The sequence below is a fragment of the Equus caballus genome, chromosome 1, assembly GCF_041296265.1.
Source record: "Equus caballus isolate H_3958 breed thoroughbred chromosome 1, TB-T2T, whole genome shotgun sequence".
NCBI classification, from domain to species: Eukaryota; Metazoa; Chordata; class Mammalia; order Perissodactyla; family Equidae; genus Equus; species Equus caballus.
In genome coordinates, this window is record NC_091684.1 from 165,982,949 (window position 1) to 166,009,759 (window position 26,811).

General features: G+C 35.1%; 1 protein-coding gene across 1 annotated transcript in view; it reads left to right on the forward strand.

Moving 5' to 3' along the window:
* The window catches only part of AQR (aquarius intron-binding spliceosomal factor), a 95,825-nt gene that overhangs the window by 49,506 nt on the left and 19,508 nt on the right, over positions 1–26,811 (forward strand). The window contains exons 18-28 of the mRNA XM_023620552.2: positions 1,646–1,813; positions 3,213–3,382; positions 6,918–7,159; positions 8,778–8,924; positions 9,712–9,781; positions 12,325–12,435; positions 14,965–15,074; positions 17,628–17,763; positions 19,651–19,860; positions 21,682–21,819; positions 26,175–26,246. Of these exons, the coding sequence (XP_023476320.1) occupies positions 1,646–1,813; positions 3,213–3,382; positions 6,918–7,159; positions 8,778–8,924; positions 9,712–9,781; positions 12,325–12,435; positions 14,965–15,074; positions 17,628–17,763; positions 19,651–19,860; positions 21,682–21,819; positions 26,175–26,246 (1,574 nt within the window). The remainder of the gene's footprint in view (positions 1–1,645; positions 1,814–3,212; positions 3,383–6,917; positions 7,160–8,777; positions 8,925–9,711; positions 9,782–12,324; positions 12,436–14,964; positions 15,075–17,627; positions 17,764–19,650; positions 19,861–21,681; positions 21,820–26,174; positions 26,247–26,811) is intronic.

Sequence of the window (26,811 nt, forward strand, 5' to 3'; positions counted from 1 at the left end):
TTCAAGAAGGTATGAAGCTCAGGCTTTTGTCTTCTCTGTTACTCCATGTAAAATTAAGGAAACAGAATTAACAAAACTGAAATGCTGGATTCCGCTCCAGAAGGCACAGTCAGGAAAGAGTGAATGCAAATAGTTGAAAGGAGAGAGTGAGTTGAGCTCATTGTAATATAGGTATTTTTCATGTGGATCTAAGACTTCCATAGTAAAATGATCTGCTTTAGGCCAGAACTAGCAGTTATCCCTCAGTGATTCCAAAAAGTAGCATTGGTAGGGACTAAATTACTTCTCGGCTATTTCTTTGGCTCTAAGACTTAGAAGTTTTAATGAGTTTTGCAGTTCAGAAATCATACAGGCATTGCAACTGACAGAGTAGAATAGTTCCCTTAGTTTTCATTACTTCTCCTGCTTCTTTGCATAGAATTTGTTAGGAAATAATTACATTGGTCATTATTATGAATCAGAGTTACTATTTCTAGCACACTTGAACCCCACTCTATATTGAAACAAACCCAGAATGATCCCAGTACTGTTAGCTACACCTTCACACTGCTGATTTGATTCAGTTGTGTGTCTTGTTACAAAAGCTATGAACAGATAGACTGCTTAAGTTTGCATTTATATCATACAATGACTAACAAAAATGAATCAGAAAAGAAATGAAGACTAAGTGGAGTAACATTACATTCTGTGTGGTCTACTTTAATGTCCCTTGTCATCCAACGTCTCTACTTTTTTTTTTGAGGAAGATTAGCCCTGAGCTAACATCCACTGCCAATCCTCCTCTTTTTGCTGAGGAAGATTGACCCTGAGCTAGCATCTGTGGCCATCTTCCTCTTCTTTATATGTGGGATGCCTACCACAGCATGGCTTGATAAGCGGTGTGTATGTCTGCACCTGGGATCTGAACTGGCAAACCCTGAGCCGACAAAGCAGAGCGCACAAACTTAACCACTATGCCACCAGGCCGGCTCCCAGTGTCTCTACTTTTAATAGACCTTGGAATCCAGTTGAATCCGTTAGTTAAAAACTGAGAAGCTGTGGGCTTTGACACAAGTCCAGTATCTTATTTCTTGACATTCACGTATGAAAATTTTCAGTATTTGCCAACTGAAACTATATATTCAACCATCTTCTCAAGATGATACCTGTAAACAATGCTTTTGTGCTTTGATGAATTATTCTTGAGTCGACCTCTTTTGGTGAAATACAGTTAGGCTGTTGTTGGAGTGGCACTGATGGATGGTTTAAACTGATGTTAGAAACCTGCTAAATATGATATAGATGGATTATATGCCAGCCATATTTTTGGTTACTTATTAAGAATGTTAAAAATAAGAATGATGACGAGCATCCAATTTTGGAGCTGTAGCATGACTTAGAGGACTTATTCAGTAAGGTATTCATGGCATAAAAGTTTCTAATTTTAAGATAAAGAGATTTTCAATTATTGCTATCAAACATCAAGTATTAAAGATTATAGGAAAACCCATAATTGTATTATAATGCAAATATAACTGTTGATCATCTCTGATATTTTAAATGCTTTTTGTATCTTTATTCCAAAGATAAGAGGATGAGAATTTGCCAGCAGAAGACTAAAAACGATGGCATTCTAATAATTGAAAATGTCTTTATGTTTTACCAGGACTTCGTAAGCATGATGTATGCTTTTTAATTACCGTGCGTCCCACGAAACCTTATGGTACCAAGTTTGACCGGAGGAGACCTTTTATTGAACAGGTTGGCCTGGTTTATGTCAGAGGCTGTGAAATCCAGGGCATGCTGGATGATAAAGGGCGTGTCATTGAAGACGGTATGGTGATCTATATTTTTGAAACAGTATGTGTACATAATGATAAATTTCTTTGCCTTTTTTCCTTTTTGCGTCTTACGTAATATTTTTTAGTTGTTTTATGTACTACATAGACACAAAGGATTATACGTAAAATACATTGTAGGATACCTACTACCCAATTTTAGAAATAAATAATATAGTTTCTAAACTTCTGTGTTAGATATTAGAAAGGACAGGATCTTTGGAAATAACTTTTATTTAAAACTTTTCCTTTTATACTGCTTTACTATGTTGCTTTTAAAAATCTCTAAACACCTCTTACAATTGTTCGATGATATATTTGCCTAATTTTTCTTCCTTAAGTGAAACATTTGATTCATTATAGCCGTGGTTCTCAGTTGGGGACGGCACTACCTTGCATTTTGAAATATATAGTGGTATTTCCATTGTTAAATGACTAGGGTAGGGGTAGGGGATGGTGAACTGTTGACATTTGATGGATGGTGGCCAGGGATGCTAAACATCTAAACAGAACTGTCTTGTAGAGGGAGCTGTCCTGCCTAAGATGCCAGCATTACCCCATTTAGAAACATTGCCTTACAGGGTTAGTCAGCTCTTTCATTTCTTTAGGCTTATCACTGATTGCTCTTAGAAATTCTTTTGTATGTTGTCCTGACTTTTTTGTAATGCCTACTATTAAATTATAACTACATCCATGTCTAGTGTTGATTTTACAGTTCGTTTACTAAGCTTCTCTTAGAACTTGAATCAGCTCCTACTACCTGTGATTTCAAGATCGCACCATTGCTAAAGTGCTGATAATTAGGCTACTTTTATCACTAGAATGAAGGAAAATAGGAGAAGGGAATGGAGGATAGGTGAAATAAACATAAGGCCACATAATGGGACCAGAGTTGGAAGTCTAAGATGAAAAGAATGGAGAGATGGCAAAGGGGCAAGAAAAAGCCTCTGAGCTTTCAGCCATTAGTATATGAAATTTTCTTTCATACTAGTGATGTTCGGTATGGAATGTGGAAGGATGAAAAGAGTGATCAACCAAGTACTTACTATATGTAAGGCAGCAGTAGGAGCTATGCGTCACACAGAAGTAACGTTCTTTGACTTCTAAGGCTCCTATTTTAGTTGAGGGCATATACATATAATCACAATTCATGGCCTTGCATCATAGACATTACATGACTTTTCTGGGAAGAAATAGTAAGAATTTAGAGAAAGGAGAAAATATTTTCAGCTTCTTGAAATTTGTAATGGTTGAGTGAAAGGCATTCTAGTTAGGGGAATGGCTGCAGTTAAGTCTGGAAAATTTACTCATCATTTCTAGAAAAGGAATACTACTGACTTACTTTGATATTTGAAAGTATATATTTCTTTTAACACACCTTTTCAAAATGTCCAGGACCTGAACCAAGACCCAATCTTAGAGGGGAGTCAAGGACATTTAGAGTGTTTTTGGATCCAAACCAGTATCAACAAGATATGACCAATACTATACAAAATGGAGCAGAAGATGTGTATGAAACTTTCAATATAATAATGAGGAGAAAACCAAAGGAAAATAACTTTAAGGTAATTTTTGGGCTATATAACTAAATGTACTGTGTCATAATTTGGATAACTTTTAGGACGTAAATACATAGATACTAAGTGTAAAAATGATCTGTTAAGACAATCATGATTGCTGCTTTTGTTTTAATTCTAAACAGTTCTTTTATGTTCTTAACATATAGATTAAATACAACTTAAGGAAATTCATTTGCTAAATCTGTTTTGTCTTTTCATGGTCTAGAAACTTAAAGTATAAATTAATCTAGGTGTTATTTTAAGATGAGCTTCCTTCCCTCTTTTTGTATATTAGATACTCAGTTTATGCCCCAGTAAGAGCTGAAGAAAACTGCTTGTTTATTTGTTTACTGGGACTTTTTTTTTTTGAGGAAGATTAGCCCTGAGCTAACATCTGCCATCAATCTTCCTCTTTTTGCTGAGGAAGACTGGCCCTGAGCTAACATCTGTGCCCATCTTCCTCTACTTTATATGTGAGACGCCTGCCACAGCATGGCTTGAGAAGTGGTGCATGGGTCCACACCCAGCATCCAAACCGGTGAACCGTGGGCCGCTCAAGCAGAATGTGTGAACTTAAGTGCTGTGCCACTGGGCCAGTCCCTGCTGGGACTTGTTTTATAAATCAAAACTAGGTGCACCCCCAGATCACTTTAAGAATACAGATGTGGAACCTCAGGGCTCTGAATTACTCTATGATGTAATATATTTAGACTTTACTCATTAGTAGGAAAAGGGAGATTTGGGGGCTAGAGAGCTTTATTTTTATAATAACTTTGTGGAGAGAAGGAGTTTTCGTACAGGAAGATTTTTTTAAAATTATTGTTGAAAACTATATTATAAAACTTAAACCTGGAGCACTCAGTTCTAGCATTTGTTAACACTAGCTTTTTCACGAGTGCTTGTCTTTTCTCTCTCCCCCAAAACACACTGCTTCTTATACATTATCACATTATTACCTTTTTTAACCCATTGTAATTAAAGAAGAAAACTTACGTACAAAGGAATTTATTCCCCATCTCACTCTGTTGTTGAAGACAAAACACTGGAAGTGCCTCGATCTCTTTTGTCTCATGCTCCACATCCAGTCCCTCAGTGTGATTAGCTCACCACCTCTACCGATGCCACGTCCAAGACACCCTCATCTCTCACAGCCCTGCTTACCTTCTTGACTGCTGCTACCCTTACACTATTCTCCACATAGCCACTGAATGTAAATTGTACCTTAGTACCTCTGTTCAACACCCTTTAGTGGTTTCCCATCACGGTAGAAAGTTACCATAATCCAAGAGGCCCCTTCATTTTCTGTCCTCTGGCTGCCTCTCCAACATCATTTTCTAACACTTTTCCCTTATTCACTCTGTGCCAATCTCACTGGCCTTTTTGCTGTTTTTAATAATCCAAGCTTTTGCACGTGCTGTTCCCTTTACCTACACAGTCTTCCTCCAGGTACTTAGGAGGTCTGTTCCGTCACTTTACATGGGCCACTCTGTTTAAATGTTTCCTCCTAGGAGAAGCCCTCTCTGGCAACTTATCCAAAGTAGCATCTCCCTTTCTCATCATTCTTTATCCAGTTACCTTTAGTTTTTCTCACACCCTCATGATTATATATTTGTTATTTCTCTGACATTAGAATGCAAGTTTATGAGGGCAGGATTTCTCTTTTGTCTGTTTCTGTTTTGTTTCTCAGTAATGATTGAGTTTCAGTCAGTTTACTAAAAATGGAAAAAAAGTTCCTTTATTATATTCATTCTTTTGACTGTTTAATGCCTACTATGTGTCTGACATTGTTCTAAGTTATGTGGAGCTAATAAAGATGGATAACACACAGCTTTACCTTTAGGGAACTTAGACTACTAATAAGGTAAGTTAGAAATAGAAACACTACTATGAAAGGTGAGAAGGTGCCAAAAGCCGTAAGAAGGATGCACATAAAAGTGTCATGGAACTCCAAAAGAGGCGTTCAGTTCTGACCCAAGAAAGACTGGAGTGACCAGCTTGCCTATGTTTGGGAAAGGAAGAATGCTCTTTTGGTATCTTTGGTGTTTCGTTATCTACCTGGACCACATCCCTCATTTGTTTCCTTCTCTTTTCCTGTTCGTACAGCCTGTCCTAATCTGGATACTTCACTTCTTGCCTGAATAGTTGCACTAAGTAGCCTCCTCTGTCTGTACTCTGTTCTTCTCAGAGTCAGTCACCTATTTTTCATACACTTCTACTGATAATTTTACTCTGCTTCTCTGAACGTTTCTGTGACTTTCCATTAATGATGAAATAAATCACAGCTTTTTCACAAATCCTTTACTCGAGCTAAATTGAAAGGCCACTTTCCTCTGTGAAACCTTTCCTAATGTCAAAAGTCTCCCCTACATCCATCTCTCACTTATCTTGAACTGTGTTCCTATTGTGTTTAGTAATATTCTTTATTATTTGCCACATTCTGCTGCTTTGTATTGTTGGTAACGACATATTTTGTCTCCCTACTAGAGTCGTAATTATCTTAGAGAGTAGAGCCCTCATCTCATTCATCATTACTTGAACATATTCAGTTATCTGTCCATCCATCCACTTACCCATCCCATATTTAAACTGTTATAGATCCCTGCTCTCATGGAAATTACTTTCTGATGGGGATTAGACAAATGATAAGCAAATAACCAATACATGAAAAAGAGAATTTCAGGTAGTGATAAATGCAAGAAAATAAAACAAGGCAGCGTGACAAGAGTGTGATTAACATACACCAACCTGTTATTTTCTTACCCTGTCGGATTGTATAACATTTATGATATAAAAATGGCTGGTTTGGTTATTTTATTCTTTGAAATTAGTAGCCTAGCCTTCTGATTTCTATATGTGGGATAGATCACTTTGTTGAAATAATTATTGCAAGGTCTAAGAATTTGCTTTGGTTTTAGTAATTACTTCTGACAGTGTATATATTATCTACTGTAAAGACCTTTTGTTGTAGTCCTGATTCTTTCATTCTGAAATTTTATTTGACACTTCATTTTTATCATTGTTCCATTTATTTTTCATTTCTGGCAGTGCTAATTTTAATATTTCTTAATTGTAGTGTGTTTCATAATTGAGTATATTAATGTGCTTCTGGTTATGTGTGATCTTAGCATTGAGGAACTATGGAATATGAAGAGGAGAAAATTCCAGTAGTTTCTAAGAGGAAGCGTTTTCTTTAAGGGTTTATTTTATAATGTTTTCTTGCTGTTGTTATATAGCTGATCAGATTTTCATCCTACCCAACAGAAGTCAAGTGGTAAACTCATTTATGACATTCTGTCTAAATGAACTCTTATCGGATAAACTGTTCTTGCTAAGTTTGGTCTTTTGTTTAACTCAGTATATGGTATCAGCTAAAAGTATAGCTGTTGATTCAGTCTAGCCAAGCACCTGTCAGCAGAAAATAGCTTCTTGCCCTGAAACACTCGGGAATTCTGGATTAGTGCAGCCAGCTTTGCATTCCATTGAAGTGCAAATGTTTGAGATGACTTCTTGACGCAAACCTTTTTTGTCCTTTTACTGACAGGCTGTGCTGGAGACTATTCGGAACCTGATGAATACTGATTGTGTGGTACCTGACTGGCTGCATGACATCATTTTAGGTTATGGGGACCCAAGTAGTGCACATTATTCAAAAATGCCCAATCAGATTTCCACCCTTGATTTCAATGATACCTTTCTCTCCATTGAGCATTTAAAAACCAGCTTTCCTGGTCATAATGTTAAAGTAACTGTGGATGACCCAGCTCTGCAGATACCCCCTTTCAGGTAAAGTCAGAACTGGATACACTTCTTTCAAGCTTTCTCTAGTCAGTCTGAATTAGGCCATCAGGACTACAGCTAAAATAAAGTTTTGAGTATCATATCTGGATTTTGCTTGGGCAGTCTTTGCCTTCACCATATAATCACTGGGATAAATTTATTTTATTTGGCTCTATTTCTTATTCTTTGCATAGTAGCTATTTTAAGACCACAATAAAAGTAGCCTCATGTTTTCTAAGGGATCAGTGAATACGTGTTATCTGAAGAGTACTATATAAATATATTTATAGCATTTGACTGAAGAAATACATCTTTGCATATTATGCATAGTCTGGTGTATTTCCTAATTAATACTCATAACCATGTGATTGTGAACTTTCTTTTGTTTTTAGGAAGAAAATTGTTTTTCTTTTAACCTCACTTTCACAAATTTTAAATAATCACAATATAGTTATATTTAATATTAAAGGAACTTTGGTTTTAAAATTTGAGTAGAAATAGCACAAAGTACCTGAAGCGCTGATTGCTGTTCCCTGAATTCCATCATATGGATTAATGGCAAAGCACTCAGTTACACCTATGGGTGGTAGCAAACTGCCAACTTTCTTAGTTGGAAGTTAGAACATACAACTTTTAATTGACTGTTAAATATAAATATAATAATTCTACATATTAAAAACATATATCCTTTATAACACTCAAACCCAGTCTTTCTCCATACTTTCCTAATCCTATTAATGGCAAAATCATTCCTCAAGTCATCCCGTCTTGAAATCTCAGCATTATTTCTGAATCTTTTTACTCCCATAACTTCTGTTATGCCTTATAGACTCTGCCTTAAGGATACATTTTTTTTGTGTGTCGTTCCTGACTGCTACCTCTCCGGGCCTTTAACACTTCACTCTGTATGATGGCAGTGTCTTTCCTGCCTGTCTCCTCACCTGAACACATTACATGCCTTACTGCAAGCATCACTTCACTCCCTAGGTAAAAGCTGATTTTTCCTGTTGCTTATCAAAATATTAGCCTCTTTGGTTCTTAGCAATTTTGTTGATATTATCTATCCTTTCAGAAGGTGAAGAAAGACTAGAAAAAATGTACATAGAGAATTAAATTTTTAGTTTATTCCATATTCCAAAGATGTCGTGACAAGGCTCCAGCCTTCCTCTCTAGCCTTCTTTTCTCCCTACACTCCAGCAAAAATGGCTACTTATACTTGAGGCTCTGCTGTTGCTTCTTTCTTTCTGGAATGTCATCCCTTCCATATTTGTATGTCTAAATTCTTTGAAACTCATCTTAGATGCTACCTGTCCCATGAAGCTTTTTCTGATTAAATGAAGGACAGTGTGTAAAGCACTTTACAGTGCATGCAACATAAGTATATAAATGTTTCTTCTTTGATTCTCGCTTGACTAGATGATGTTTTCTAATCTGAACACCTTTAACATATATTTTAGTGCTTTTATATCTCCTTTTTTCAAAATTTATATGCATATAGTGAGTTCCTTTAGGCCATAAAGGTTTCTTACTCGTCTGATTATCCTCTATACTATGTCATGCAAGAGACAGATGCTTGGTAAATTATTGGTCGTTATAAAAATGAATAAAGGTTTTGATCTTCTAGGATAACTTTTCCAGTAAGAAGTGGAAAAGGAAAGAAAAGGAAAGATGCAGACGGGGAAGATGAAGACACTGAAGAGGCAAAAACCTTAATCGTTGAACCTCATGTTATTCCTAATAGAGGTCCTTATCCTTACAACCAACCCAAACGGTAGTTTTACTGTCTATGCCAATTATAATAATGCATAATAGTTTGCTATTTCAAATGGATTAGTAATATTTTTAAATTTTCTGATTCTTTAAAAATCCCAGGAAACTTGTGTTTCTGGACCCCATTCCCTTCTATTCTGTCGTCTGGCTGAGTAGCTCAGACATTTTTGGTCATCCTGTAGTCATATTTCAAAAAGAAATATTTTCAGGTACTGTGAGAAATAGGTATTAGAGGGCTACCTTAATTCGAGCACAGGGTTTTTACTTCGTGACCATGTATTATATATAGTAGCTACCCTTGTGCATGTGTGGCATGACTAATAATGTCACATTATATTTGGCATTAGATTGAGGACTAGAACTTTGACACTTCAAATGAGGTCTAGGATGGGCTAAGTGTATTGAAAAATAGCTGTAGCCTTTTCTTTCCATAAGATTCCTTCAGTTTTAATTGGTCTATGAAGGGTCAAGGGTGAAGAGAGTCTTTCAGAAAAGATTGATTCAGTCATGTAAGATGTAAAAATTCTAGAGATCTCCTTACAACATTGTGCTTATAGCTAAATATACTGTACTTCACATTTAAAATTTGTTACAAGGTTAGATCTCATGTTTTGTATTTTTTACAACACACAGACGTACACAAAAAGGGTTGGGGTGGTCGGAAGAAGAGTTTGGGAGGCACAAATACAAAGCAGATTTTTAAACCTCTGGTCATTGTTGTCTAAATTTTTGCTAAATGTCATTCATCTGTATTTTTAACCAACTTTTTATCTACTCTTTATTTGCAGTAATACAATTCAGTTCACTCATACACAGATAGAGGCCATCCGTGCTGGAATGCAGCCTGGGCTAACTATGGTAAGAGAATTATTCCTATACATGTTCTTAGATGGATTCAGACTCGAAGTAAGCATCGGATTTTTAGAGTGTGTTCTATACAAAGTGCAGAAACCCAACTGAATGTAAGTGTTTATAAGTAATCATGCCATCTTATACATATGGAGATCTTGCTACTTATTTCAGTGTTCATAAATAAAGTTTTATTAGAACAGAGCTATGCCCATTTGTCTATGTACTGCCTATGGCTGCTTATGTGCTACAATAGCACAGTTTAAATACTTTCAACAGAGATTGTAGGGCCCACAAAGCCTGAAATATTTATTTGCTGGCTCTTTACATAAAAAGTCTACCGACAACTGACTTTAGTGTGTTTAATTTCCAAGTATTTGGAGATTTTCCTGTTATCTTTCACTTACTGGTTTCTGATCTGAGTCCCTTATGGTCAGAGAACATACTTTATATGATTTCAATTTTTTGTTTGTTTAACTTGTTAATGTTTCTTTTATGACCCAGGATATGATCGATCTTGGTGAATATTCCATGGGCACTTGAAAAGAATGTGTATTCTGTTGTTTTAGGATGAAGTGTCCTGTATATGTCAGTTAGATCCTTCTGGTTGATGGTATTGTTCAGTACTTCTCTGTCCTTGGTGATATTCCACCTATTATTTCTGTTGATTACTGATAGAGGAGTATTGACATCTCCAACTATAACTTTGTGTTTCTCTGTTTCTCTTTTCAGTTCTGTCAGTTTTTGCTTCATGTATTTAAAGCTTTATGCATGTGTACATATACATTTAGGGTTGTTGTGTCTTCTTGGTGAATTGATGCTTTATCAATGTAATGTCTCTTCGTCACTGGTGATTTTCTTTGCTCTAAAGTTTACCTTGATATTAATATAGCCCCTGCAACTTCTTTTTGGTTAGTGTTTGCTTGATATATCTTTTCCCATTGTTTTATTTCTAACCTACCTATTATATTTGAAATGAGTTTCTTATGGACAGCATATAGTTAGGGCATGTTGTTTATCCATTCTGACAGTGTCTTTTGCTTAGTATGTTTAGACCATTTACATTTAATGTACTTAGTGGTATTTTTGGATTTAGGCCTACCATTTTATTGTTTGTTTTGTTTGTCCCCGTTGTTTTGTGCTCCTGTTTTCCCTTTCCTGCTTTGTGAGTTATTTGGATAGTTTTTAGTGTTCCATTTTTATTTATTTATTTTGTTCTTTTATTAGATCTCCTGTGTAACTTTTTCTTAATGGCTGCTCTAATTCTAGAGAATTACAGTATACATGTTTAACTTTTCATAGTCTACTTAGAAGCAGTATTTTGTCTCTTAAGTTGAATGGAAGATCCTTGTCTCCATAAAGGTCCCTTTACCTCCTCCTTTTATGTTGTAGTTGGCATATGTGTTACATCTAAATACATTGAAAGTGCCATCAGGCAATGTTAGAATTTTTGCTTACAAACATCAGGCATATTTTAAAGAACTCCAGAGGAGAATAGTCTATTATTATATTTACTATTTATTCTTTATTCCTGATATCTCAAGTTTCCTCTGTTATCATTTCCTTTCTGTCAAAAGAATTTCTTTTATCACTTTTAAGAGCAGGTCTGCTAGCAATGAATTATCTTTATTTTCCTTCATGTAAGAATGTCTTTAATTCACCTTCATTCTTTAAAGATATTTTCATAGGACATAGAATTTTACATTGGCAATTCTTTCCTTTCCACACTTTAAAAATATTATTCCAGGAGCTGGCCCAGTGACATAGTGGTTAAGTTTGCACACTCTGCTTTGGCAGCCCGGGGTTCATGGGTTCAGATCCCAGGTGCAGACCTATGCACCGCTCGTCAAGCTATGCTGTGGCAGCATCCCATATACAAAATAGAGGAAGATTGGCTCAGATGTTAGCTCAGGGACTATCTTCCTCAAGCAAAAAGAGGAAGATTGGTAACGGATGTTAGCTCAAGGCCGATCTTCCTCACCAAAAAAAAAAAATTGTTATTCCACTTCCTTCTGACTTCCATCATTTCTGATGAGAAATCTACAATAATATCCTTTTGCTATATGTAATGTATCATTTTTCTCTGGTTGTTATTAAGGTTTTTTCCTTTGTTTTTAGCTTTCAACCATTTAATTATTGTGTCTCTAGGCTTAGATTTCTTTGGGATTATTCTGTTTGGGGTTTGCTGAGCTTCTTGAATCTGTAGATTTATGTCTTTTGCCAAATTTGGCAAATTTTTAGCCACTGTTTCTTCAAATACTTTTTCTATGCTGTATACTTTTTCCTGTCTTTCTAGGACTTCAATGATATGAATATTAGACCTCTTAGCATTGCCTCATAGATTGGGGTTTTTTAATCTTTTTTTTTCCTACTTGTTGTTCAGGTTAAGTAATTTCTATTGAGCTATCCTAAAGTTCACTGACTCTTCTGTCCATTCTGCTGTGAACTCATCCAGCAAATTTTCAAATTTATTTTATCTTTCAGTTTTAGAATTTCCATTTTCTAACAATTTGATAACTTAATAGTTTATTATGTGTTCATCTCCTTGTTAGGTTGTGGGCCCACCAGGTACAGGAAAAACAGATGTGGCAGTCCAAATTATATCCAACATCTACCACAATTTTCCAGAGCAGAGGACTCTGATTGTTACTCATTCCAATCAGGTAAGAGTGTGTGTGTGTTTGTGTGTGTGTGTGTATGCATGCACACATGTATGAAGTTGACCTGGAGGAAGGTAAAGAAGGAGCAAGGGGTGCATGAAAAGATGGAAACTTCTGCTTGTATGTTAGCCTGATCACAGGTACACAGAATACCAGGAAAGGCTGATGACTGTAGTGTTTGTTGTTCAGTTACTCTTGGATTATCACTGATCATGACCAGACTATGTTGAGAAAAATATAAAAACCACCTTTTATTTCTATGGAGCGGATCAAAATGTGGAAAAGCCAAGAAGAATATTTGTGTATGTGGTCAAATATTAGGATTGAATTAAACTGCCTTTTTTCTACCCATCTTCCATGTTAACTTAGAGCTTTTACTTTGAACCCAAAAGCATTAACCCTTACTAGTATCATTTTTCTACTAGTAGAATGAATATTCCTAAAAGAATAAGTGTAAACCATATTGATACTGGATTGAATTTTAAATCTTTATGAAATATACATATGAACATCTATATTACATGGAAGGACTATTGTACATTTCAGGTCCAATACATAAGGCATTTATAAACAGCTAAAACAGCAAAACGAACTCCTTTCTTGTGAATAATGGCTGAAAAATGATCTTTACGTCTGTGTGTATGCGGTGATAGTTGTTCTGAAGCTGTCACTATCATACATATGGGAAACAACAAGTAACATTTATTAGCTGTCATGTAAAATGTGACAGAGCTCTTAGAACATCGTGAATCATGTTATGAAACTTGCTTGGGTAGTCTAAACCTCTGAAAGTACTTGCTTTCTCTGGGTCATATTAACAGTGGTGACTTCAGTTGACCAGTTTTTTAAAAGAGTTGGTTTACAAATAAGTACTGGGTTTTTAGAATGCTAACTGCCAGTTAATTCTTTTATTCGTCAACTTTTAATCTACAGGTTTTTAAACTTAATACTATCCATTTCATTCACTTATCATGTTTTTATATCTTTGAAGTTTTTAAGTTTATAATGGTGGCGTATTATACAAAAATTGTGCAAGGGAGGGGGTTGATTGAGACTTTATCTGATAAAAGAAACAAATTTTATGAAGATTTTCTTCTATTTAATAAATTTCATCTGTAATCATTTTACCTATTTGCAGATTCTTAGAATGAAAAAAGAATAATTCATGTGTTGTTGTTTTAACATAGTATCTCTTAGTAAGTTTTGTTATAACTTGATACTGACCTTCTGCAGTATCCTCTACTTATGATTGACTTGTATAGTACAATTATAGAGAAGATTATTTTGCAAAAATAGCCAAAGACTTCGTTGTTTGCTAAGAGCCTTTCTTCATCCTTTGATAATCAAATCGTCCTCCTTAATGTCTATCAAATTGTTGATTTTTCACAACTGTTTTGTTGTCCACATCTGATTTGCATATATATAATTCAAGCAGTTCTCCAACATCACTCTAATTCACGATGAAATCTTGCAGTTTTTCCTGAGATTGCAATGTGGAAGTATTTTTTGCCTGCTAATCTATGGTTCCTGGGTTTGGATAGTAAGTAATGCCATGTGGTTTGATATATTGGGTCTCAGATTTTGGATAGAGACTATCAAGAGTTTGGATAGTGTGGAATTTTTTCTGAAAATTTATCTCTTCAGTTTCTGAGCTCTAGTTGCTAGAATTTTGATAGCAAAGGATGTCCATATTTACATTATATAACCTGGATGTTTGTGACACTCAAAGTTGACTTGGTGGACAGGATTAGACTGATGGTAAATTAGGAGAGATGTTTGAGTGGGGCCTAATTTTTGTATGATGTCTTCATTGGTGTATCTTTCCATACCATGAAACTTTGGCCTTTCTGCAAAACCTTGTAACTGCAGATGTTCAGATAATAAATACTAGGATTCGAGGAACCTAAATCTGACCATTTCATAGGTAGAAAGGCGTGACCTCTAAATGGCTTTCATCAGAATAGTTTGTAATAAATGAGTGCTCTGCTCATTGTTGTAGAGAGATCTTTAGACTTTCAGCCTAAGAATTGAATGCACTTTGCCCTTCTGCTCTGTGGTCCTCTTGTTTTCTCCCTACACACTGACCATGAAAGAGTCCTTCTCCAATCACAAAAACTTTTCAGTTCTCTGCAACTGATGGAAATTCTGTTGAGTGAAATGAAACTTGGCTTGGTTATTAATTATTTTAGTAATTGTTACTACTTGAGGGAAATAGAAACTGAGCCAAAGCCTTTCTCGTTTCATAAATTAGAAGCAGAGATTTAATGGGTAGATGATTTTTATGGTTTCCAGTTATTCATTTGGCCAAGTATACATAGGCAGGAATATCAGAAATCAATAAAAATACTATTTTGTTTAAATTATAAATGGCCTAATATAAGATGGTTTCTTCTGCGTTTCAATTTTGATTCGTATCTGACTGGGCAATGCTTGTTCTTTTCTACCCTTCTAAAGGTTAGTTTTTGTTATTTCAAAGGAGCCTGCTGATTCTTTAAAACTCACCACCGTCATCCTTTTTGTTTTATCCTCCAGGCCCTGAACCAGTTGTTTGAGAAAATCATGGCTCTAGACATTGATGAGCGCCACCTCCTGCGTCTTGGTCATGGAGAAGAAGAGCTTGAGACAGAGAAAGATTTCAGCAGGTGAGGAAACGAAGATGAGTTTTGACATGGTGTACGAAGAATTTTTAGCTTTCTCCTCTTTTTCTTTACTAAAGAAACACCAGGAGAAGAGAGCAATGAAAAATCCAGCTTAATTCTGAAAGGTTCTAGCATCACCTACTCAGACTATAGGTTGACCTAAAAGTCTGGTCGTGATCTCTGTCAGTTCCAGTTCTGTGTGTTTGTGTCATTTTTTTCCTCAAGCATACAGTTATTTCAATGAAGGGAGTTATCTTGTTCATCTTTTTAAAATTGCAGACTGCCATTTGCTTTCTGTGTATTGAGGTAATTTTTAATGTTGCCAAATTAAAACTGCACAACTTTGCATGATTCCTTTCACGTTTCATCCAGACGTTTAATTTGCATATAGTTTAGGTACCAATTAAGAAGTCAATTCATTTAATGAAGTGCAATTGAAGATTAATGAGAGCATAAGCTTTGTGGTTGTAAGTAGTATTGCAGTTACTTATTGCCACTTTAGCTGGACTTTATGTTGAATATTGCATATTGTAAAGTGACTAAAACTTTACAAATCACATTTCCCCTGCGGTTAGTATTTTGGTTTTTTCCTTCAAAGTTGCTTCATAATAGCTCATTTCATTTATATTTAAATCCATTTTTAAAGCATAATTTCAGACAATAGACATAATTAACAGCTGCACATATTTAATACAGCCTTTGGCTATTGAACATGACCTTTGACTAAACTGATCATAGACATCACTAGAGTGTTATCATAGTTAAAAGAGTGTTAAATTATTATGTTGCCTCTATTTTGAGTTCTTCTATTACAGAGCTCACCAAACATTTGTTAGCTTTTAAAAAGTCAGAGGGCAAAGAACAACACACATGAAGTTATTTGAGGCTCTAGATTCTTAATTTTAGATCAGCCAGTGATAACTTCCTCGAATTCTTCCCATGGGTGTTTCCTGGTGTTAAACCTGACTTACAAAAGGGGGCTAGACCCTAAAATCTCATAATCCAGAATTCAGTGAACATATAGGTGCTGATGGAATGCTAAATACTATAATTATATCGCGGTAGAATTTACAGTTTTTAAAGAATAATAGAACTAAAGTAGAATTTTAAAAATGATTTCAGTTACTACCAAGTTTCTAGGGAAAGAAATACTTTTTGCTTTCTGATACACAAGCCAAGCCTCAGGTCTCGTTCGTATGTGTGTGCTTATTCCATTGGGCATGTTCTTTTGTTTCTCTCCCTTTGTCATAATTAAAAAGAAAAATAGTGTATATTGTTTCACAATAAAAGTAATACCATTTTCCCTAAAGAAATTTTTTAAATCTAATGAGATGTTAGAGAGGGAGTGATCGTCTATAATTCTTCTACTCCCAAACAAGTTTTTGTTAGTCTTTTTTCAATAATCAGCTGTAATCATGCTATTATAATTGTGTACATTGGTTTTTAAAATTAATTGACTCTTTTTAGTGCAGATTTACTGAATAATTGAGCATATATTACTTAGAGTTCCATTGTATATTGCTTTTTAAATTTAATATTATAGCACAGGAATTTTGGCATTTGATTATAGACTCTTTATAAGCATCCCGATTTTTTTCTCATTACCAAAGTGTTCATTGTAGAAAAAGTTTCAAACTGTAGATAAGCAAACAGGAAAAAATTATTTGCTATAATGTTTATATCCTTCTAAGTTAGAAAATTCATAAAAACATAGACAATGTCTTCTATCTCTTTTTTATTCTTGATCATCCTTTGCTGCCTCAGAGGTGAATCTCTGAACTATGGAGTAGGTGGGAACGTGACTTTTTCCTTTGTCGAAACTTTGAGCATGAGAACAGCATGTTTACACTATTTTAATCCTCTTTTAGTGTGAAAGTGTTGTAGGAGTTACTTTGTTATGGTGGAAAGAGTAGATGTGTAGAATTTGGGGTCCAATTCTGGTTTCACTACTTTTTTTTCTTAACTACATATCTTTGGGCCAGGTACCCTCTAAATTTCAGTTTTCTTACTCATTCAGCAAATATTTATGAACCTACTAGGTTCGGGTGCCAGTCCACATGCTGGGATGACAAAGAATGATCAAATATATTTTAAATTACTTTTCAAAGCCTTTAGTGTGAAACAGTGCTATTCAAAGCAACCAACCTGTAAACTATATGTTCTTGGTCTGTGATGAGATCAACTAGCACCAGCATGCAATGTACTGTTTCTTTCCTTGTGAGGGTCTTGTTATTGCGGGGGGGGCGGGGAGGGGAAGATAGCTGAACTGAGTAGTGTATTTAGTGATGGAGTTGATTTTCCTTCCTCACAGACCAGTAACACATTTGCAGATTAGCACTGATCTGTAGGTAACACTTTAAGTACCTGTGGTATGAAATAACCCAAGAACTTCCACTTATAGTTAAATATACACTATGTTTTCTACTGGGTTTTTTTTTTTTTTCTGTTTAGCCATTCGTAGTTTCTATTATGATTTTCTCGAATATTTTGCTGTCAGTTTCTCTAACAGTCTCTTCATTACGTAATTTTGCCTTTTTGCTTAATTGAAATTTCTAGGTATGGAAGAGTTAATTATGTCCTGGCTCGAAGAATAGAGCTTTTAGAAGAAGTCAAACGATTGCAAAAGAGTCTGGGGGTTCCAGGAGATGCTTCATATACTTGTGAAACTGCAGGCTATTTCTTCTTATATCAGGTAAGAGATGAAGAGTTTTTAAATCATACTTCATTATAATATGATCTTCTGTTGGAAACTGGATGAGTTCTTGAGATTCTTCTTGAAAGCTTATTTTTTTGTTGAGTAGGTTAAAACATATGCTGTTGCCACAGCTGTATTTGTGAATGTTAAATGTTTGTGTTTCCTGTTAAGTTCAATTTTCTTTGCAAAATAAAATAACTTAGCTTGATGACTCATTCAGTGAAAGGCCAATGTTGGTATTTTTTTAAATTTTTTCTTCTTTTTTCTTTCTTGCTGTTAACAAAGTTTCTAGTCTCTCTCTCTCTTTTCGTTTTTTCATTGCTATAAAAATATAACTAAATATTCCAGCTACCCAGTGGTAACAAAGTACAATTCTGTAACTTATTTTTACTATGCATATTAACAACTAATAAAGAAAAACATACTCTTCTTTCAAATTTTCAGAAACAAATTAATGTTTTAACATTAATTTCAAAGTTAAAAATTCTTTTGACTTAAATTTAGAGATGTGCTTTTGCTTTTGTTAGGGCTAATTTTAGGGGTATTTTTGAAAACCAATGAGAAATAGAAAGCCAAATAGAATGAGTAAAAATAAACTTTAATAGTCACTTGGTTTACTAATCATTTTAAGTAGATTAAGGCATAATCAAATAATGAAGATTTTTGTGTAACTAGTCTCCTTGTACTAATGCTATTTGTATATTTTAGGTATAAATTATAACATTGATATTTAAAATATATATGAAAGAATGTGTTTATGCTCATTATAAGTAGATACACAAATCAGTTGAGTCCATTCACAATGAGCAGATTTCATGGTTTCTTGTGAAACAGGGAAGATATGCATTGTCTTGCGAAGTAGTCTGCATTAGACTCAGACTGTTTAGAACTTTGAATAATGGAGTAAAGATCATGCTTAAATGCATATTTGGCACAAAATAAAGATCACTAGGCTCTCAATGAGAACTACTTTTAAAAATAGAAGGAATAATCTATAAATTGTGGAAGTTTAATAAATTTGGTAAGTATGAACTTGAGACTTCGCAGTGTAGATCAACAATTTTCAGCATGTAAATATCACATTGGGAAAGTTGTTTAAAAAGGAAATTCTCAAGCTCCGTCCCCAGAGATTCTCTTATAGTAGGAGGTGGCATCCAGGAATCTACGTTTTTATTTAACTTCTCAGATATTCTGCCTAAGGACCACATTTTGAGAAACACTAAAGTTGCAACAGCAAAAGACCTAGAAGAATTAATAAAATTGAAATTCAGTAGGAATTGCATGGTAGAGGATAGTCAACATTATACCAGGATGTAATTGAACTGCATCACAGAAGGCATAAAATGAGCTTTCAAATATACACTCAGCTTAACCAGAAGTTCTTTATAAATGTACTAAAGAGAATTGGGAAAATTATAAGAGTCTAGGAGAAGGGTTGACAAGTGCCAAATTGATTTAAAAGCTACTGAAGCTAGACTTACCATATATGGAAAGAAACTGAGAATAATGAAAAAATAAGGGATTTTTTTGTCCAGAGAGTTTTTTTTAAAGCATCATTAATAAACTGTCTTGAGTATACATGCAGAATCTGAAATGTCTGAGATAAAGTCCCATGAGATGATACTGAGGTTCTTTCCTGGTTTTACATTTTTCACTGGGGAGCCTTTTTTTTTTTTTTTTTTTTTACAATCTTAAAGGTTACTTTTATGAGAGAAGGATAATCTGTCAGTGTCTTAGATAAGAAAGAGTCCTGTTGGGTCAAAGATTGCTTTTCTTTTCTCTTACCTAGCAGATCTTACTTTTACTAGATTTCTTTTTTTGTAATACTATTTAAAGCTTAGTAATTTACTGGCAAAGTTAACCTCAAGTTCCTTTTTCTTATAGGTAATGTCTCGTTGGGAAGAGTATATCAGCAAAGTGAAAAATAAAAGTAATACATTGCCAGATGTTACGGAAGTCTCCACTTTCTTCCCTTTTCATGAATACTTTGCAAATGCCCCTCAACCCATTTTTAAAGGCCGATCTTATGAAGAAGACATGGAAATTGCTGAAGGATGTTTCAGGCATATTAAGAAAATCTTTACTCAGCTTGAGGTAACGATTCTCAAGTTCTTTTAACTTTCCTTTAAAGGTTTTAAGTTTAGTTGTTTGGATTTTTTTTTGTAAATGAAGTACATAGAAGCTACTATTATACATCGAATATTCAAATCTGACAAGCCAGATTGTTACTTTTAAGTGAGATTATTGAAAACATTTATAGTTCTAGTTCAAGAACTAAGTAAAAATTAAGATACGAATTGAATCCCCATTATTCTGGCTTTTCTGGTGTAAAAGTGTTAGTATTTAAGAAAGGAATGCTTCCATCAGGAGATTCAACAATGGTTCTTTGAATTGGAATTTGAGCTTGCCTTGTGGCCCTTCTGAGTTCTTCATGCCTCTTGACCAGTAGGTAAAAAGTAGAGTCACTGTGTTAGGATGATTGATCCTGATTATTAAAGTGAATTAAGAATCACCACTCTACAAAGGGGGTAGAGAAGAATATGTCTGGAACCTAGGGATCCCTGGGATATTTCCTAGTTTTCTCAAAAATTCCTTATGGAAAACATCATTGGAAGAGTACAGCAGTCCTGTAAAGGGATCACATTCTGGCTCAGATTTTTCATTAGGAAGGTTTGGGATTACTCTAGGTAAAAGGGCAGAAGCTTTATCTCTTTTGTCTTTCTCATTTTTTAGATATAATTATATTCTTACTTCCTAGAAGAGTATCTGGCACATAGTCATTGTTCAGTAAATGTTAATGCAAGGTATGGGTAAGTGGATGGATAGATGTATGGATAAATGGATGGATAGATGGATGGTAGAGACAGAATAAGAAATATATAGAATAATAAAATTTTTAAACCTACAAAGCAATATTATAGTATTTTTATGATTACATAAACAGAAAGTAAAAGGATAAAAACATATAATTTGTAATACTAGCTGTCTGGGGAGCCAGTGAGGAGAAGGACATACATTTTAATTATTTAAAAAACAAAACAAAAGTACTAAAAAGGTCTGAAGTAAGTATGACATAATGTTCAGATTTGATAAAGTTTGATATTAGGTGCACTGCTTTGGCTTGTTTGCTCCTCCTGTCATCCATCTATTGTCCATCCCCCTACTCCGCCCTTTGGGGGATCTTCTGCCATGGTCCAGGTTAGGGCTGATCCTTGGAGGTTTAATTTCCTGGCTTCCCTTATCAGCTGACTTCTGGCTGGGTTTAGCCACGAGAAATATGGCAGAAATAGAAGAAAGAGAGAAGCCAGGATATTTCTCCACCATCTCTTTCTACCTTGGGTTTCGTCTCTTCTGTGGCTCAATTCTGCTGGCCTGGCCCACTGTGGTTCCAGCTTATTCTGGTACCCCAGTCCCTGGGCTCTGATATCATTGTCTCCTCCCTTTATCCTTGTTAGCCTAGGAATAATTCTAACTTCCTGCTATTGCTAGTCTCTGGACTACTTCACCATTCCCTGTCTGGCTTTTCTGTTCCTCTGTCATCTGTGTAACCAGTCCCCTGTATTAAATTCCTTTTGTTATGAATACTTGAAATACCTTCCATTTTCCTGGAAGGACCTTAAGCAGTTATAGGTACAATGGTGATTGATATTTTATTCAATGTGCTTGTTGATATTGTAAATATTTTAGCTTATACAAAAAACAGTTCAAATTGTAGTTTGAACATCAGCTATTATTTGAACTCAACTAGTATCTAACTAATAATGAACAGAACTATGATTCCTTAGGCTTAGTTTATGATTTATTTATATTAATTTCTCAGGAATTAAGTCTAAGTAATTGGATTGTATGAATGTATTCATAAACTATGTTTATTTTCCTAAAATAGTCTCTCATTACTTCCTACTTCCCCCACAGGAATTCAGAGCCTCTGAACTACTTCGAAGTGGACTGGACAGATCTAAATACCTTTTGGTGAAAGAAGCCAAAATCATTGCTATGACCTGTACTCATGCTGCCTTAAAACGACATGATTTAGTCAAGTTAGGTTTCAAGGTAAAGACCTATATTTTAGTTCCTAATTCATCATCTTTTCAGCTGTTAGTTTTTTGTTTCTTTTTTCTTTTTTTTTAACTTAGGCTATTTATTTCACCTCTTATTGAAGTTCGCATTTATCATTACTTAAAAATGTCTTTTTTAAAAAGTGATGATAGCCTCCCATGTGTATATGATTAGTGAACTCTAACTCTAATTTTTTTAAATCTAGTTATCAGTAATATGTGCATTAAGTAACATTATAAGCATATGATTGTCTAACCAAGTTCTCATACTTAAGGTAGATTAATTTATTTTCAGTGTTTAAAAATCGCCAAACAGAACTAAAAGCTACAAAAATAACGTTTGACCGTGTTTTTCACCTATTAGACATCTATACACTTGAACTGTTCATGTTTTAAGCACACATCCACTCCCAGGTATTTGTTCATTCAGTAAATGAAAAGCTTTCCATGTGAGGGTATGGAATATTCTTATTTAGACTGTAAGATGTGATATTAAAATGACTTCATCGTAAGATAAAGACCCAAGAGCTAAAGGCATGATAGCCTGTTACCCTGTGACTCAGTTGAAGTTGCAATGTAATAATTGAGCAGTAGATTTTAATTTGTAGACTCTTTGTGACTTTGTTAGTGATATTGACCTAAACTCTGATTTCAGTGCAAATCATTTAACTTCCCTGCAACTGGTTTTTCTGTTGTTTAAAATAGGACTCTTGTACTGGTTTGAATTCAAAGTTAGCAAAGCTTTTGTTATTGCTGAAAGTAACTGACAATTTTTAAACATTATGAGCTCACCGACAGATAGGTGCTAAATAAATTCAAGGTGATAGAATTGTTGTTATTTCGGATGAAAGGTTCCTTAGCTGCAAGGTAGGACAAATAACGATCATTTATTAAAAGGTAGTGTGAACTTATCCTAGTGGTGTGAACTTACCCTTTGCACATTTATTAGTGAGAATTTCTCACCCATATATTTTGTTCTTGGGGCTGACATATAAAATATACTTTGAATTTTATATTAAATTATATGAGTTTAATAATAAGGGGAAATTATAAAATCATAATTAGCATTTTATGCTTTCATGTAACTTTTCACATGCTTATTCTAAAAAAATTACTCCTAGCTTATCACATTTTCATTAATCATTTTCTTTACTTATATTGTGCTATACATCTAAAGATAGTGTTGAGTGCTGATAGTATCCCTTAGATTTTTTATATTTTTATATATTTTGAGATGTTACTTTTATCAAACTTATACATGCATTTGATTTAAGATGTTAAAAATCTTATAATCTACTTAACATAAAAAAAGGTAATCCACTAGTCCCCTGGTGCTCTCCAATAATCCAGTCTTTCAACTCTTTTAGAATTTCCTTTGTCCTTCTTATCTGTATCAATAAAGAATGTTAAATTTCCACTTTAGGCATTGTCTTTGACTCTCTTGCTGTCCCCAAGGAGACATGTATGCACATTCATGCCCTTTTTCCTTCCTTAACACTCCCAATATAGTTATATCATAATTTTGTTTTGTAATTAAAATCTTTTTTAAAAAGCAGAATCTGGGGCCATCCCAGTGGTGTAGAGGTTAAGTTCACACACTCTACTTCGGTTGCCCAGGGTTGTAGGTTCAGATCCTGGGTGCAGACCTAGCACTGCTCGTCAAGCTATGCTGGGGCGGCGTCCCACATAAAATAGAGTATGATTGGCAGCAGATGTTAGCTCAGGACCAATCTTCCTCACAAAAAAAAGAGCAAAATCTATAGATATATTTTTTAAGTTAAATTGCATCAGATTTTCGGAGTTGTTTTTCAGAAAGGAGGCTCCTTAAAGTGTCTTCTTTGAGCTGCTCCCACTCTATTTTGCCCATGTCTATTATCCTGCGAGTCCATGCAGGGACTTCTGAGAAAATGTGGCTCTTTGAACTCCTCCTCCTCCTCAACTCCCACCAGGGTGACTTAATTAGTCATTGTAATAGGGATGTTCAGCATCAGATAGAGCTAGAGAAGATGCCCATCCACATGCTTAACTCCTCAGGTAGTTTCATTGAGGCACAGTGCAGAATCGAACCTTAACTTTCATCATATCCAATGGAAATCCAGCTCAGCTACAGGTCTTGGACAAATACACCTACAACCACATTTTGGTAAAAATGAGTACTACAGAAATTACAAGATATATGAACAATTAGTTTAAAAGAGGAGAGTTAATTTAAGAGTAAATATAATCCTCCTACCTTCCACCTGCCTAGAAAACAAAATAAGGGGAAAAATCTTTAAAAACAGAGAACAAAGGAACTGTAATTTATACTTAGTGAGATTCTCCAAGAAAGTGTTTTACATATAAAACAAGGAATAGGGTATCAAACTAAGTAGTAATCAGAGTTAGAACTGGAGGGGTCAGATAAAACACGTTGATAATGGATCTAGAAGAGAATTGGCATATAGAAGAGAAGTAATCATTAAAGAAAGAATGAAATTTCCTTATGTTGGAGAAAGACCTGCATGGTCATTATTTTAGAAATGTGCAGCTCCTCACATTACTGGAAACTGGGTTAGTGGTGTTACCACACAAAGATGGGGTTCTCTTGCCCAGTGCTCATAAAAAGCCAATTATTACAGCATCAGTTTTTGAGAAAAGAAAAGGCTTTGTTGAGAGGCTGACCTGCAGGGAGACAAGGCGAAAGCTCTCAAACCTGTCTCCCCTCTCCAGGGCTTGGGGCAAAATTTCTGGGATAAAAGGGCGAGGCAATCTGAAGTGTGGACATAGATGATTGGAGGGGAGGGGAAGTGAGGGAATTGATGATGTGCAAGCATAGTCAAGCGTCGTGGCTCTGCATAGGATGCATGTTCACAAAATGGTGGCATTAGCGTGGTCTGAGGGTGGAGTTTTCGGCCCCTTGATGTCAAAAGGCTCACCAGTCAGGCATTTGCACAGGTCCACTTGGTGGGTTGGTGGTCTCAGCCAGCATGAACTGGACAAGGGATCACTGTCAGTTCCTGAAATACAACTCTTAACTAGTCTGTTGATAAGAGGGGGTCAGTGAACTAGTCCTAGTAGGCCTGTGGTTACAGTGGGAAGATACAGGCGTCAAATAAGTAAATACAGTCATGTGCCACATAACAATGTTTTGGTCAGCAATGGACCACGTATACACCGGTAGTCCCATAAGATTAATACCCTGTAGTCTAGGTGTTTAATAGGCTATACCATCTCAGTTTGTGTGAGTACCCTCTATGATGTCCACACAATGACAAAATTGCGTGTTGACACATTTCTCAGAATGTATCCCTGTTGTTAAGCAATACATGACTCTACACAGAATTACAAATTGTGATGTGCTGTGAGACAAAGAAACAGGGCACTGTGAAACTTGTTTTAGCTTGGGAGGTCAGAGAAGGCCTGGATAAAGTGGTTTTTGAACTGATACTTTAAGAATGAGAAAGAGCCAAGGAGACAAAAAGTGAGGAGAGAATAGCATGTGCAGAGAGCCTGAGGCAGGAATAGTTTTCCCATTTCTGAAAAAATGAAATAGGTCAACATGGTTGAAGCTTAGTGAGTAAGGAGAAAGATGACCAAAAGTAGGAAAGAAAAGCAGGGGCCAGATTGAATGTAGGTCCTAGTTAATACATTTCTGGCAGACCATGTTAAGAGACTTTTTTTCCTGAGATCGTTGGAAGTCAGTGCAGTGTTTAAAACCAGGAGGTGACATATCTGATGACTGTTGTATCAGTGGTTTAGAGGAGGCAAAACAGGAAAGGGAGGGGCTAGTGATGAGATTGCTGGCAGTAGTCAGAGTAGTGGCCTGGACTAGAGTGGTGGTGGTTGTAGTAGAAATGAGAATGATGAATAGATTCAGGACGGAGTTTTGAAGGCAAAATTGGCATGCTTTGATGACAGATTGAATGCCGAAGGTGAAACAGAAGGGGATTGTTGAGTGTTAGGTAGGATTCATAAGTAAAAAAAATTACCCAAAATACTACCTAGGGTAAGAATACCAATTATATATGAGAAATGACCTCATATATAATCATAAATTGCCTGGCTTATATAGAACTTAAAGAAGTGAATTGAAAATAACTAAATTGATATTGCAATCCCAGAAATGATATATGAAGTCTCCTTGATGTACAGTTGTATATTTAGGGGGCTTCCCTGAGGTTAAAGACTAGAATTAGAGAAACAGGGGCATAATGATAAATAAGATCATGAAGTTTCTGTTTAAATAATTTGTGTGTTGTCATTTTTATCTGTATTATTTGGTATTTTTTGGATGGTGGTTACAGTTATGGTGGTAGTTATTTGACTTTGAAGCTGTCTTTTTGAAAAGATTTCTTTTTCTCCTTTTGCCAGTATGACAACATTTTAATGGAAGAGGCTGCTCAGATTCTGGAGATAGAAACTTTTATACCTCTTCTTCTACAGGTAAGATACTGAGATCTGAGGTAAAGAAAGTAGATCTTTAAGAATTCCAGGGGGGCAACATCAGAAAGCTACACAGTTTTGGGGTGCTAATTGTCATAATTATATATTCTCCTTAACTTCATTCTATTTGGTATTCTATTTTAAGCCTATAAACTTCCTTTAATCTATTCACTGGTTATTTGTTAGTTTGAATTGTTTCCAGAAGCACTATTTAAAAATTCATAGTTTATCTCTAAGTTTTGACAAGACTTAGTAATTTTAATCAAGAAAATTACATTGTCATGCAGTTTGGAGGGAAGATGAGTTATTTTTTCATTTCTTTTGTTAGAGTTGTTTCTAGAATTGTTTTTGATGTTCACTGGGTACATTGCTTTTATTTTTTTGCCCAAATTTTTTGCTAAATGATGATGTTTAAGAATGTTTTCTTATTGTGCAATAGTCTTTACTATGGAAGCATTAAAAACAAATGTGGAATTCCCAATTTAAGAATAGAGACTGCTCTAATTTATAAGTAAATTGGGTTCCAAAGGTTGTCTTATTAGCCAGTTTATTTGGGACTTGGAAT